This window comes from Antechinus flavipes, chromosome 1 (assembly GCF_016432865.1).
Source record: "Antechinus flavipes isolate AdamAnt ecotype Samford, QLD, Australia chromosome 1, AdamAnt_v2, whole genome shotgun sequence".
In the NCBI taxonomy this organism is placed as follows: domain Eukaryota; kingdom Metazoa; phylum Chordata; class Mammalia; order Dasyuromorphia; family Dasyuridae; genus Antechinus; species Antechinus flavipes.
In genome coordinates, this window is record NC_067398.1 from 309736234 (window position 1) to 309749199 (window position 12966).

Sequence of the window (12966 nt, forward strand, 5' to 3'; positions counted from 1 at the left end):
TCGCTACCTAGCTGCCCCAATGCCTTTTCCAGTGAGCTTCCATTCCCACTTTTGAATTCTTCTCATTCACCATTTCATTTGGTGCTTCTAGGGACCAAGACCAAATGTTTAATAGGGAAGCAGAATAGGGATTGTTATTTGCATTTTAGAGATGAGGAAAGTGAGACTCAGAGAATATAATTCTGTTGGGATCAGGACCTGGAACTTTTATCAGCTAGTTCAGGGTTCCATTTAACATACTTAATAATAAATCACGGAAGAAACTCTCACAAGTCCATCAATTAAAAAAACAAACAAAGTTTATTCAAAAATAGATCTCTCATTTGGACAGACTTTCCAAGCCACACAGTTTTAAATAACTCATTTAAAAAGCAGCATCAGTCAAAGACCAGGAACACCTTTCTACACTATTGAGGTTCCCAGGGTGCAATATCCTACACAGTCAGTCTGACCATGAGAGAAAAACCTCTTTTTTTGCCCTAGTGATACTCAATCGAGAGTAAGTGGGGCTGAGCCCTTTTCTGGCTAGCCTGCTTACCTCAGTTCTGCAGCCATATCAGTGCTATGATTTTTAGATCATGCTTCCTTGCCTCTCGTTTGCAAAGTTCTTACAGAACACTTCCTTGGTTCCTGCCTTGCAGAATTTCATGATTCAAATGGACCTCAATGATGACCTAGTCCAATCTTTATCTGAAAAAAGGACTCCCTTTCCACTGTACCCAAATGGTCATCTAGCATTTGCTTGAGGGAGAATCTACAACTGCCCAAGGCAGTGTGCTCCACTTGTGTGAAGGTTTCTCCCTATAATCAAGGCTAAATTTGCCTTTTAGAAAAAAATCCCCAAAGATATGGAAGCTCTGATTCTGGATCCCTCCTTCATCTCAGCCATGAGAGAAATGAGGCATCTGTCAGTAGCAATGGGTTGGTGAGACAACTCTGTCTGGGTAGCTATTAGCCTTTGGCTGGGGCCCATTGGTACATTTCAAAAATGAGTCTTAATCAACATTTCAGAAAAATGGGCAATAGCATTTCTCTCAGGTTCAGAGGTTTTGTTCCTGGCTGTGTCTGCTAGGCAGGCTCCAGGGGCAGAATTAGAGCCTCAGACTAGCAGCAGGGAGGGTCTGGCCCTAATTAGAAGTGCAGTGTCCATGGAAGACGCCAACCAGCTGCCCACAGACAAGAACTGACTCCACCTTGGTCTTAGCAGAAGGAAAAAGTCCCTCAACCTCAGGCATTTTCTGAGTCTTGGGTATCTTCAAGTTGGTTGGAAAAGGCCCTTTCAATGCGCAGAGTGTTGTACTTGGGCGGTGGGGTCCCAGGCACATGGGTCCCTGGGGCTTGCGGTAATCTCAGAGCTGTATTGAAGGTAGGTAAATCATCATCAAGAACACAGGCTGGATTATCACAGCCAGCGAGGTCCTCAAGGTTCCCAGAGGATGACTGGCCCTGCTGAGTGTTCCGTTGGGCCCACCGCTTCTTGATCTTCTGCCAACAGCGTCGGGTAATGATGGATAGGGAATCAACGAAGAAAACCTCAATGATTTCAAGGACACAGACCACGGAGCAGCTCATCCAGAGCCCCAGCTGCCCCCCAAAGTTGGACAACAGTATCTCAATCTGAAAAAAAAATAATGAGCAGCATTTGGTCATTTAACCATTCTCAACAGCATTTGGCCATTCAACAACAGTATCTCAATCTGCAAAAAATATTGAGCAGCAGTCAATCATTCAACAACTTATTAAGCATTTATTAAGTGCCTATTGTGAAGCATGGTGGGCATGAGAGGGGACCTTAAATTCAGAAAGATGTGAGTTCAAGTCCCATCACAAACTCTATTAAGACTCTGAGTTGGTATCTTTATATATTTTTGGAAAATAAAATGCTACTGAAAATTAAAAAAAAATAAATGATTGCTCTTTCATGTTTTTTTAAAAAGAAAATTCAATGATTTTGATTTTTAAAAAGGGCTCTGAGTTGGGACAGTTAGGTGGCACAGTGAATAGAGCATCAGCCTTGGAGTTAGGAAGCCTGGATTCAAATCTGGCCTCAGACACTTGGTATTATATGACCCTGGGCAAGTCACTTAACCCTGATTATTTTGCAAAAAAAAAAAAAAATGGCCTGGCCTGGTAGGAGTTTCCTTATCCTAAAGCTATCAGTGAAATCACAGGTAATACAGTCCCTACTCCAACTCCTATGTACTAGGCATAGGGATATAAAACATATATATAGGAATGTAAATACAAATTGATGGGATGTGGAGAGAGATCTAATAAGTAGGGGAATTGTGTAATGTCTCTAGAAGAAGGTAGTTAGAATATTCAAGTTGAGGAGGCAGGATGTTTCATATAAGAAGGGCAGCCTGCAGTGGGAGATAAAAAAACATGAAAGAGGGAGATAGAATCCTAGCAACAAAAGGATTTCTCTGTTCTGACACAGAACTCAAGACCCCAGTAACATGTGATTATGTCATTTCCCATTGTTAACCGACCCCACTTCTACCCCAAATGTGACATAAGAGTCTCCCTTCCCAACTCAATCAGGTTTTCCATATGACTCCATTTGGATTCCATTTCCAGGGTCTTTGACCTTAGAGAAATAAAGAGCATTTCTGAGAAAGCATCACTTACACTGTTGGCTGGACTCTCTATGATGGATCTCTGGTTCAGATCCTTGTAGAAAATCAAGAGTTTGGCTAGATCTGTCCTGGAGGAAAGCAAACATAAAAACAACTTGGAGTGAGTTAAGGCCAAAGGCAGGACATGAAATAGTTAGACAGTCATGTCCCTGGCCCCATTCCTCCCTTAATGGAGTCCCCATCCTGTCTTGGAGATGTACTGGGCTCCCCATGGGTCTCAGGAGGGAGACTGAGAACCATGGCCAAGAGCACCCTTTGAAGAATAGAAGGTGCTTCCCTGTCTCCTGTGTTTCTTCTTTGTCCTCTAAGCAGCCTTCCATCTTGGAAATATCCTTCTAGGACCAAAGTAGGAGTATCTTAGCCTTACAATCTGCCAATAAAGGTCCTTTCAGAAGAAAGGATTTTCCAAAAAGGGGTATAAGTCATGGTATTAGGGAAACGAATAAAAAATGCAAATAGTATGGGAGGGGAACCTTACTCTAGGAAGGAAAGAACCCTGTAGGTTAGGCATGGGTAGAGCAAGGAAAAGGAAAAGGAGGCTAAGAATGGAAGAAAACTTACTTATTTAGCCTTTTGTTTTCTTTTTGGCCTTTATCCCATGTGAGAACATCCAGCATCCACTTCTGAGGGAGAAAGAACACACATGCATGAGTAAGCATGGAAAGATTTATTTGCTGATTATGAATCCTCAAGGAACTAACCATTCTACCTGGAAGAGCCTGGCTCTTCCTAGTGGGGAGACAAAGGAAAGGGATGGAGCTCTCCCTCCTCCTGGGCCAGGGCCCAGAAATGTTGCCTCTTGAATGAGACATACGGTTTTTGGACCTGATCAACGTTTTTTTTTTTTTTTTTTCTGATCAACGTTTGAATTGATTTTGCTTCACTATGTGTACTTGCTAGAAAGTGCTAAAATGCTTACTTTTTTTCTTTTAAATTGGGCAAAGGGGAAATAATAAAAAGAGGGCAGGAGGAATAGGATTCCAAAAAACAAATAAGAAAAGAATAAAACTTTTAAAAAGAATAAAAAAATTTAAAAAAGAAAATAAGAAAAGAATAAAAGGAGTCACAAATAGGCAGGATGGCTTTGAAACTTACAAGCTGAATTTATTATATATCTCAAAAGAAAAGCAAGTACTAAGAGATTCAGATAATATATTATTCCTTCCTTCTGTTCCAATCATATATGAACACATGCAAATATCTAACTATATATGGAAATGCTAATTTATCTAGTTTGAAGTTCAGATTTTTTTCAAGGAGGGGAAGAAGGGAAAGGAAGGCTTTTTGTTTTTCTTATCTCTATGGTTTTCCCCCTGGATCACAAGTACACTGTACAGAGTAGTGAGGTCCCAGTTCAACTATACTGATCCTCTTATGTGGCAGGAAAGTACTACTTGGTTGCAAGAAGCTGGAAGGACCCTACAGTTTTTCCACACCCAGTGGGGGAAACAAACTCACCTCTGAAATGTCAGATGGCCACTGAGCCAGACTGGTGGTCAAAGACCATTCTTTAAATCTATGGAGAAAAGAAGGCAAGATGAGTCTTGTAGTTTGACCAGACCCAATGTAATCTCTACCCTCATCTACTTGTGGCAATACTCACTTGCAAGGTTCCCGGCAGATGGCCTGGCAGCCCAGCTCTTCTTGGACAAATGCCTGGTGCAGCTTATAGTAGCAGTACACTGTGGAGGGAAGACCATGGAGGATGAGGGCCATGAAATTTCCCACAAGGTCCCTGTTACTCCCTGAGCCTGCTCATCTCCTGTCTCGCTATTTCTCAGTTCTTTTCCCCTCCACATCACATATAGAATTACAGATTTAGAGAGTGGAAAGGAACCTCGGAGAACATTTAATCCAACTTTTTTATTTTACAGATAAGAAAAATGAGAATATTGAAGTAACCTGCTCAAAATCAATAGATAATGAATGACAGAGTTGGAATTGTATCTCACTTCTGATTCCAAATCCAGAATTCTTTGCACTCTACTTTATTGCTTGTCTATGATGTCTGATGTATCAGAATCTGGAGGAGCAGACAGAGTACGTACCTCGTACCCAAATAAAGACACCTTCCTCTCCATTGACTTTTATGAGCCATCCATTCTTTCCCAACTTTGCCTCCAGTCCCCTATCCATTGTTGCTATTCTTTGGGAGAGAAATCCAGAGACACAGATGGGGAAGTAGGTTCGGCTCTTGAGCTGGAAGGACATTTAAAAAAGCCTTGTAGTTTAATTCCTTGATTTTGCAGATCAGGAAACTGAGGCCCAGAGAAATAAAGTCAGTGGGCACAGCTTGAGTTTGGTAGATGTAGGGGTAGACCCAGGCTTCCTCACTCCGATCTAATTCTCTTTATACATTGAAGAGTAGACAAATGATATTATGCAGCATTGTTGAAGAAGGAATTCCTAAACAGATAATCTCAGTTTCCTTATCTATAAAATGAAGAAGTTGGATTAGGTAACTACTAAGGCTACTTCCAGCTCTCTAAGGTCCCTTCCAATGTGAAGACCCTCTAATTCTTTACATCCTTTTAGTTTCTAGAAAATTGGCTGGATCTCCTCCATTTTGATATTTTAAGTCCTTCTAGAAAGGTTATCATCTCTGCCTTAATCTTATATCAAGAAATTCTCCTTCATAATGAAATTCAAATTACATGTCTTGCCATTCTACCTTCTCCTTCCCCACCCCAAAACTGATTTCAGTGGTTAAAGTTTCTGGCTTCATGTTTTTGGACACGCTCTCTCTCTCTTTTTTTTTTCTCTGAATCAATATCTTGGGAGACTAGCCCGGGGTTCCTGGTTATTGATGAGAACTCACTCCAGTTGGGGTGTTTCTGGTAATTGCAGTAGGAGACATTTTTTGGTGCAGGTTGACTATACTGGGCGCAATGGCATTTTTCGGACATATGCCTCTGGAAGCAGGAGTGAAGACATATCTGAAAGAAGAGATGTTGATGATTTCTCCCCATCCCTTCCTCCATGCCTCCAGCTCCAGTGGGGTGAATCACCAATTTCCTTTCCCATATGGAGAGATTTCTACAGTGAGGAATCTCGGGTCTAATCTGCCACACTCCAGATAAAAGGATTCATTATCTGGGAAAAGAAACCTTCTTTTCTTAACACAGTGTTCCAGGAAAATCTTTGACTATTAAGATCCAGTTACAGATGACATGGAGGAAAACTGGTATTAGCCAGTGGCAATGTACCCAAAGTCTTGCTGGTGATTAGATAACATCAGGGATTATTATCACCATTTCTGACCTTCTGATCCCACCCCCACACTCAACTGATTACAAGGTGGAATTTCCCCAGCCAGAGTGTGACCTTGAAGCTTGTGGCATGCCAGCTTCCCGGTGGGTGCTCACACTTCTTGGGAGAGGGAGATTGCCATCCTGCCCACCCAGCTTAGTACCTGGAGGGAGTAGGTGGCGTTGTAGATACTCTCAACAGGCACGTCCCTGCCATCCTTGGTGCACTGACTATACGGCTCACTCAGCTTGAAGGACTCCGTCTGAAACCCCAAAAGAGAAAACTGAGATAAATATCACCTTCTCTCCCATAGAACAGCTCCCACCATAGCCACATTCGAAGCAATGACTTAAATGAAAAATCAAACTGGAGAAGGCAGCTTAGTGGTAGGCAATGGAAAGGAGGTATTGGAGTCAGGATTTGTTATCAAATCTCAGCTCCTATTTTTTATGTCACTTTTGGCAAATCACATTTTTTCCTGAATTTGAGTTTCACCATCAATGAAATAGAGTGGGGAGAAAGTGATGGTTACAGACCACAGACCACATGAGTGGTCTAAGTATATGATCTATGAGGAAAATGGGACATGAAGAATGAGAAATAACTTTTCCTGATCACCTCTGGATTTTAAAAGTCCTATCAAAAGTCTTTTTCTATCACATCCCTCCATTAAACTGAAAATTCCATAAGAGACAGAGAATATGCTTTGTTTATCTTTGTTGCTCTTCCAAGTGGCTAGCACAGGCTTTGAAGTAAGTCCTTAAATAAATGTTTGTTTGACTAAATCGAAATGAATCGAACTAATCTCTCTTCAATAACCACACCTATGGAAAACCAGCTTGTCTAACCACAAGATGACAATCTGTTAGCAAGGTGACCTACTTGTCAAGTACTCAGAAGGAAGTCATCAGCCTCCTGAGTCTTGGACTTGCCAAGTGAATCTTGTGGTGATAATAATAAATGTCACACGGGGTTAGAAGTGAAGTGGATAAATTGAAAAGTCATTTCAGACTTCAGCCCATTTCAGCTACTGAACTTTGGGATTTCTTTCAAGTTCATTTCTTCAAGAATCTGGAAGGTTTGGGGAGATCTTTAGTTAAGAATGGCCTTTTGAGGTCTACTCCCTCAGACTGCTGTTTTGGGGATGAGTCTGAGGCTTAGAAAGCTCCTTGAATGACTTCATCAAGTGCTATGGAGGGGTTGACTTCCTTGGTTTAGAAAAGCAGGGTATCCATGGTAAAAGAAACAGAATAAGTTTCCTATCTTTGGGTCAGGAGTCAGAATTGTTGCTTCTAATGCATTATTGTTAGTCTGTGTGTGTGCACAAGCATGTTGTGTGTTAGCTGCGAGCAAGGAAAGGCCTTTGAACCCCCTTTCCTGATTCTGAGTACTATTTTGTACCGGTGAACTCAGCCTCTATTACACTTGAGCATGAACCCAGCTTGGAAGTCATCAAAAGTTTCTCCAGACCATCATACTTTCAGCTAATGGAGGCCCCTCTGGGGCTCTTGGTTATTCGTGGAATTTTTAAAAAGAGCTCTATGTCCTCCATGGAAAAGCTGTGCTGACTTATCAGGATGATAAGCCCGTCAAGCTTCATTCAGCAGGTGTTGGTTGGGGCTGCCCAGGTAATAGTTTGGCTTAGAGAGCCTGGCAGCCAGGCCATCTCGTTCTGGGCAATCTATTTCGAATTATTTTTCATTTCTTGGCTATCTGATCAACAAAATAGCCCTGGACTTTGAAGAGATAGTTATCACACCTTATGATTCCAGGGCTTCTTGGGTTATGTTTCCTGACTGGGTAGGAAGCTCACATTAGGTATGTGGTGGTGTTGGGGAGGAGGAAAATGATTCTTTGGGCTCCAAAGCCCTTCCTTGTCAAGTAGCTGAAACCACCCAGACAACCACCCACATGGTCATGAGACTCAGATGACCTAAAGAGAATTTCAGAAATTAAATTCCCCCATGTTTTCTCAGTAGTATCTTCTACCCTGGCATCATGGGCTTAAATCACCCTAAGTGGGGAGGGGAGAAGAAGAATAACTTCTCTCCATTCATTGTACCCTTTATCTACCATGAGGAGGCTTAATTTCCCTGAAGTGGCAGAAAGAATTCCCTCATTTGATTGAGTGGAAAGAGCCAGAGTTCTCTGAACTCAATGACCTCTTATAGGATTATAGATCCTATAGAGAAACTACAGTTGGAGGGGATCTAACAGGACATCAATAGTTTAACCCCTTCTTTTTATGAATGAGAAAACTGAAAGTTAAATGACTTGCTCAAAATCAGATAGATAGTAAATGCCAGAAATGGGTTTTTTAACCTGGAGTCTATGATCTTGGTTCTTAAAAATATTTTGATAACTATATTTCAATACAATTGGTTTCCTTTATGATTTCATGTAATTAGTTTTATGCATTTTAAAACATTGTTTTGAACAGGGCTTCATGGATTTCACCAGACTCATAAAGAGCTCCAGGACACAAAAATGGGCAAAAACTCCTAGTCTAGAAAAAGTTGACTTTCCAAGACTTGATTAGATATAGAGTGAGTCTTGTTTTATGCATTTTAAAAAATATTATTTTGAGTCCAAAGACTACATACACCAGACTCCTAAAAGCGTCCATAACACAAAAATAGATGAGTTTCTTCACTAAAAAAATGAGTCTAATTTCATCTCTCTTCCAGTTCATTTATTAGACACCTCCTATGTATCAGACACTGTGCTAAAATCAAGACATAACAAAGAAAAACAAAAGATAGTCTCTGTTCTCAAGAAGCTCACAATCTAAAGGGGGCAAACAAACAACATAAAAACAGCTATGCACAAACAAATTGTATACAGGATAATTTGGAGATAATCAACAGAGGAAAAGCACTAACTTAAAGGGGATTGGGAGAGGCTTCTTGTAGAAGGTGAATTTTTGGCTGGAAATTGAAGGAAACTAAGAGGAGAGAGGAAAGCAGAGAAGACAGTCGGCAAAGGAGCTAATGTTGCTGGATTGCAGAATACTTGGGAAGGGGATGAGAGATATAATGTATATGAAATATGGAAGGATAATAAAAGGGTAAATTTGTGAAGGGCTATAAAAGCCCCAGAGAAGATTTTATAACTGATATTGGAAGTATCATCAGGGAGTTGCTGGTGACATGATTATTAATTGGCGGTGCTGGTGACATGATCAAATTTGTACTTTAGGAAGATCAGTTTGGCAGCTGAGTGGAGGATGGACTGACATAAGGAAAGGCAAAAACACCAACCAGTGAATTACTGAAATAGTTCAGGTGTTAGGTGATGAGGGCCTGGGCCAAACACAGTCCCAGAGCAGAGAGAGAGGGGGCATATACAAGAAATGTTGTGAAAGTAGAACTGACTTAAAAATAGATTGGATATGGGGGCGAGATTGAGTGAGGACTCAAGGATGACACCAGGGTAACTTGGAAGGATGCTGGTATCCTAGATAATAACAAGAAATGTAGAAAGAGGAGAAGGCTGTATTGGAGAGGGAAGAAAATGAGTCCAGTTTTGGATACACTAAATTTAACGTGTTTATTGGACGATCAATTTGAGATGTCTAGTAGACCATTGGAGTAACAAGACTCCATATGTGACTTAGTAAATCATTTCTCTATTTCCTCATTTGTACAATGAAGGGCTTAGAAGAACTGACTTCTAAGAGGTGCAAGAATGGAAGTCAGGAGAGAGGTTAGCTGTACAGATCTGGGAATCCTGTGCATGGATTGAATTGGATTCCTGTGAATCCAGGAACTGAGATCACTAAGTGAAATAGTATAAAGGAAGAAGAAAAGACCATCCAGAACAGTCTTCAAGGAATCATTGATTGGTAGACATGACCTGGATGAAGATCCAGCAAAGAAGACTGAAAAAGAGTAGTTAGAGAGGTAGGAGAAGCAATAAAGAGCAATGTCACAAAAATCCTAAAGTGAAGAGAGCTATCAATGAGAAGAAGATAATTCAAGGATCAAAAGCTGCAGAGAGATCAAAGATACTTGCAGAGCTCCAGGATTTTTAAAATCATTATCTGACAATCCATAAATCTACATTTTTTAACCTAACTCCACATTCACTGTCCTATAACAGGAAACTGGACCAAAATTCTCTCACATCTTTCACAATTTTGTCCAAAAAGACCATAGGTGTCAACATCCATTGATGATGCAGTAGAGAGTGAACTGGATTTGGAGTCTGATAGATTTCAGCTCTGATATTTACAATCAATAAAAATCAGTGAGTCTCCCTCTTTCCTTTATTTGTAAAATGAGGGAGAAAATAGGACTAAATGACCTGTAGAGTCCCTTTTAGCTATGATTCTAGAGACTTTGTTAAATTCCTTGTTAGATCCAGACACATGAATATGATAATTTTTCTGATCTATTGATCAATATTGAATCATCATATTTACAATTTTCTCATACTCTTCTTCTCTATGTAAACTTCATGTATGCTCCATCATGCTATATTATTTGCTGTTCATATTAATATATCACCAGAATGTTGGCCACCAAAGAATGATCTTTTTTGGGGGAGGGAAGTTAGAGCACTTCATGAAGACTAAGGCAAGAAAAGTTATGGAAGGCAGAACAGCATAGTAGAAAAAAGTGATTGACCTGAAGTCAGGAGAGACCTGATTTCAAATCCTAGTCCTAGCATTTATTGGCTCTTGACTCTCGGAAAATCATTTAATTTCTCTTAAGTTTCTTGATCTGAAAAATGGGATATTTCCTGAGTAGGGCATATTTCCTGAGTCTATCGTGAGAAGCAAATGAGACACTGTAGGTAAAGAATTCTGTAAATTTTAAAATTATCTAAATGTCAATGATGATGATCATTTGCCTCACTGGAGAAAGAATACACAATGATGAAATAAAAACTCTTGAAGAACTACAGTATCATAGAAGGCTGATCTAAACTAATCCCTAAATCTCTAAGAGTGCCTTATGTTACCTGGATCTATGACCTTGCTTTTAAAAATATTTTGACAACTATATTTCATTCTCATTTAGAAATTATAATTTCTTCCCTTCGCCTCTAAGTTCACAGATCACTTGGGGGGTGTCTATGGACCTTCAATTGAAAAATATTTTGGCAACTACATTCTAACTCTTCTAAGCAGTTCTAAGTAAGTTTAAGCACTGTAATTATTACTCTGGGACGTGCCTCAGAGCACATAATAATCCTCACTTACCAGGTGCATTCCTATTGAAGTGGCCATAGCTGTCTCAATCTCTGTTCCTATGTCTTCAATAAAAGGATATTCATCTCGCCTGTGGATAACAACCTTAGCCCCAGTTGATGATATCAAGAAGGGATTATATTCTTCTTCATCTATGTAAAGAATGACCTGCAGTCCTGGAGGGAAAGAGAAGGTATAATCAGACACCTGAGATATCAAGAAGACATCAAGAAAACTCCATGAGATTTGCATGAGTAAAGGAGCTACTGTGGCAGGGACACTCATAAAGGGGCTGGCAATCACTGTGGGAATTTGTTTAGTTTGATTAAGCATTTTTGTTACAAAATCTTTCCACTTAATGAATAGCTACCCCTTCCCAGAATGAAAAGCTAACAAAAGGAAATCCCTAAGGAGTCACAAAATCATAGTTTTGAAAGTTATGTGTTGAATATATATATTAAAAGAAATGAACTTTCATGCAAAACTAAGCTTTTCCATTTTAATATATATATATATATGAGAATGCTCATTTTTTGGTGTTTATTAAGTTCTTAATAAAAAGAAAAGTAAAGTAGAGGACAGAGGTGAATGTGGGGAAAATATAAACCACTTTGGGACCCTCAAAAACTCAGGTAAAGGGACAGCTAAGTGACATAGTAGATAGAGTACCAGCTCTAAAACCAGGGAGACCTGAATTCAAATCTGGCTTCAGACACTTACCAGTTGGGTGACCCTGGACAGGTCACTTAACCCTAATTACTTCCAAAATCAAAATCAAACAAAACTTCAGGTTAAAAAAAGCGGGGAGGGCAATAAGAGCTATATATTCTGAGAACATCAGTGTTCTAGGTTGTCCTGCCTGGGACTTAAGGTAGGAAATTTGCAACCTATGTTAGGGCAACAAGGACAGGAGTAAAAAGTCTGGGGTAAGAATGACAGTATTTGTTGATGGCATTCATGTCCTTATCATCTTTACCTAGACTACTTTAACAGCATCCTAACTGATCTGCTTTAAACCTGTTTCTCCCTTATCTAAATCCTTTTCTGTAGATGTGCCAAACTGATAGGGAACTCACATGGTACAGTAAAAAAAAAAAAAAAAAATACAGGATGTAGAGCTAGAAGATTTAGGTTCAAATTCTGCCTTTGTTATCTTTGGCAAATTAGTTAGCTTTTTTGATTCTCTGTTTCCTCATCTATAAAATGGGAGGATTCCCTTCTGACTTTAAATCTGTGACCCTGTCATATTCCTAAAACACAGGTCTCACCAGGAGAGTCATTTGTTCAAAAATCTCCAATGGCTTTTTATAGCTTTTAAAGTAAACTACAAACCCTTCCATTTAACCTTCAAAAATCAGATCCAAATATTGTATACAGTAACAGCAATAGTATAACCTTGATCAAATGTGAAAGAATTAAGTTACTCTAATTAAATAATGATACAAGAAAATCCCAAAGGACTCATAAAAAAAGTTATCTTTATCCTGAGAGAAAAATGATGAATGCAGATTGAAATATAATTCTTTCACTTAAAAATTAATATTAAAATAAAGTATAATTATTAAAAATGAAAAATCAGTCTATCTTTCCAGACTATATTAAATATCACTTTCCTTTCTTTCTCTCTACCTTGAGTACCATATGTATATTTTTTCTAGATACATGTAAAAAACGTTTTCAACATTCACTTCTGTAAGATTTTGTTTTCTGATTTTTTCCCTCCCTCCCCCAAGATAGCAAATAATGTTTAACCTGTACAATCCTTTTCAACATAATTCCATATTTGTCATTTTGTGCAAGAAAAATCAGAACACAAGGGAAAAAACCATGAGAAAGAAAAAAAAACAAATAAATTAAAAGGTGAAAATTCTATGCTTCAATCTA

The 12966-nt window shown here is 39.3% G+C and overlaps 1 protein-coding gene across 1 annotated transcript in view; it reads right to left on the reverse strand.

Moving 5' to 3' along the window:
• Nucleotides 1-281: 281 nt before the first annotated feature.
• Nucleotides 282-12966, reverse strand: part of SCNN1G (sodium channel epithelial 1 subunit gamma) — a 29794-nt gene continuing 17109 nt past the window's right edge. The window contains exons 6-13 of the mRNA XM_051964817.1: nt 11095-11258; nt 6052-6150; nt 5458-5575; nt 4243-4321; nt 4098-4155; nt 3201-3262; nt 2632-2707; nt 282-1617 (exon numbers count right to left, since the gene is read on the reverse strand). Of these exons, the coding sequence (XP_051820777.1) occupies nt 1228-1617; nt 2632-2707; nt 3201-3262; nt 4098-4155; nt 4243-4321; nt 5458-5575; nt 6052-6150; nt 11095-11258 (1046 nt within the window). The 3' untranslated portion in view covers nt 282-1227. The remainder of the gene's footprint in view (nt 1618-2631; nt 2708-3200; nt 3263-4097; nt 4156-4242; nt 4322-5457; nt 5576-6051; nt 6151-11094; nt 11259-12966) is intronic.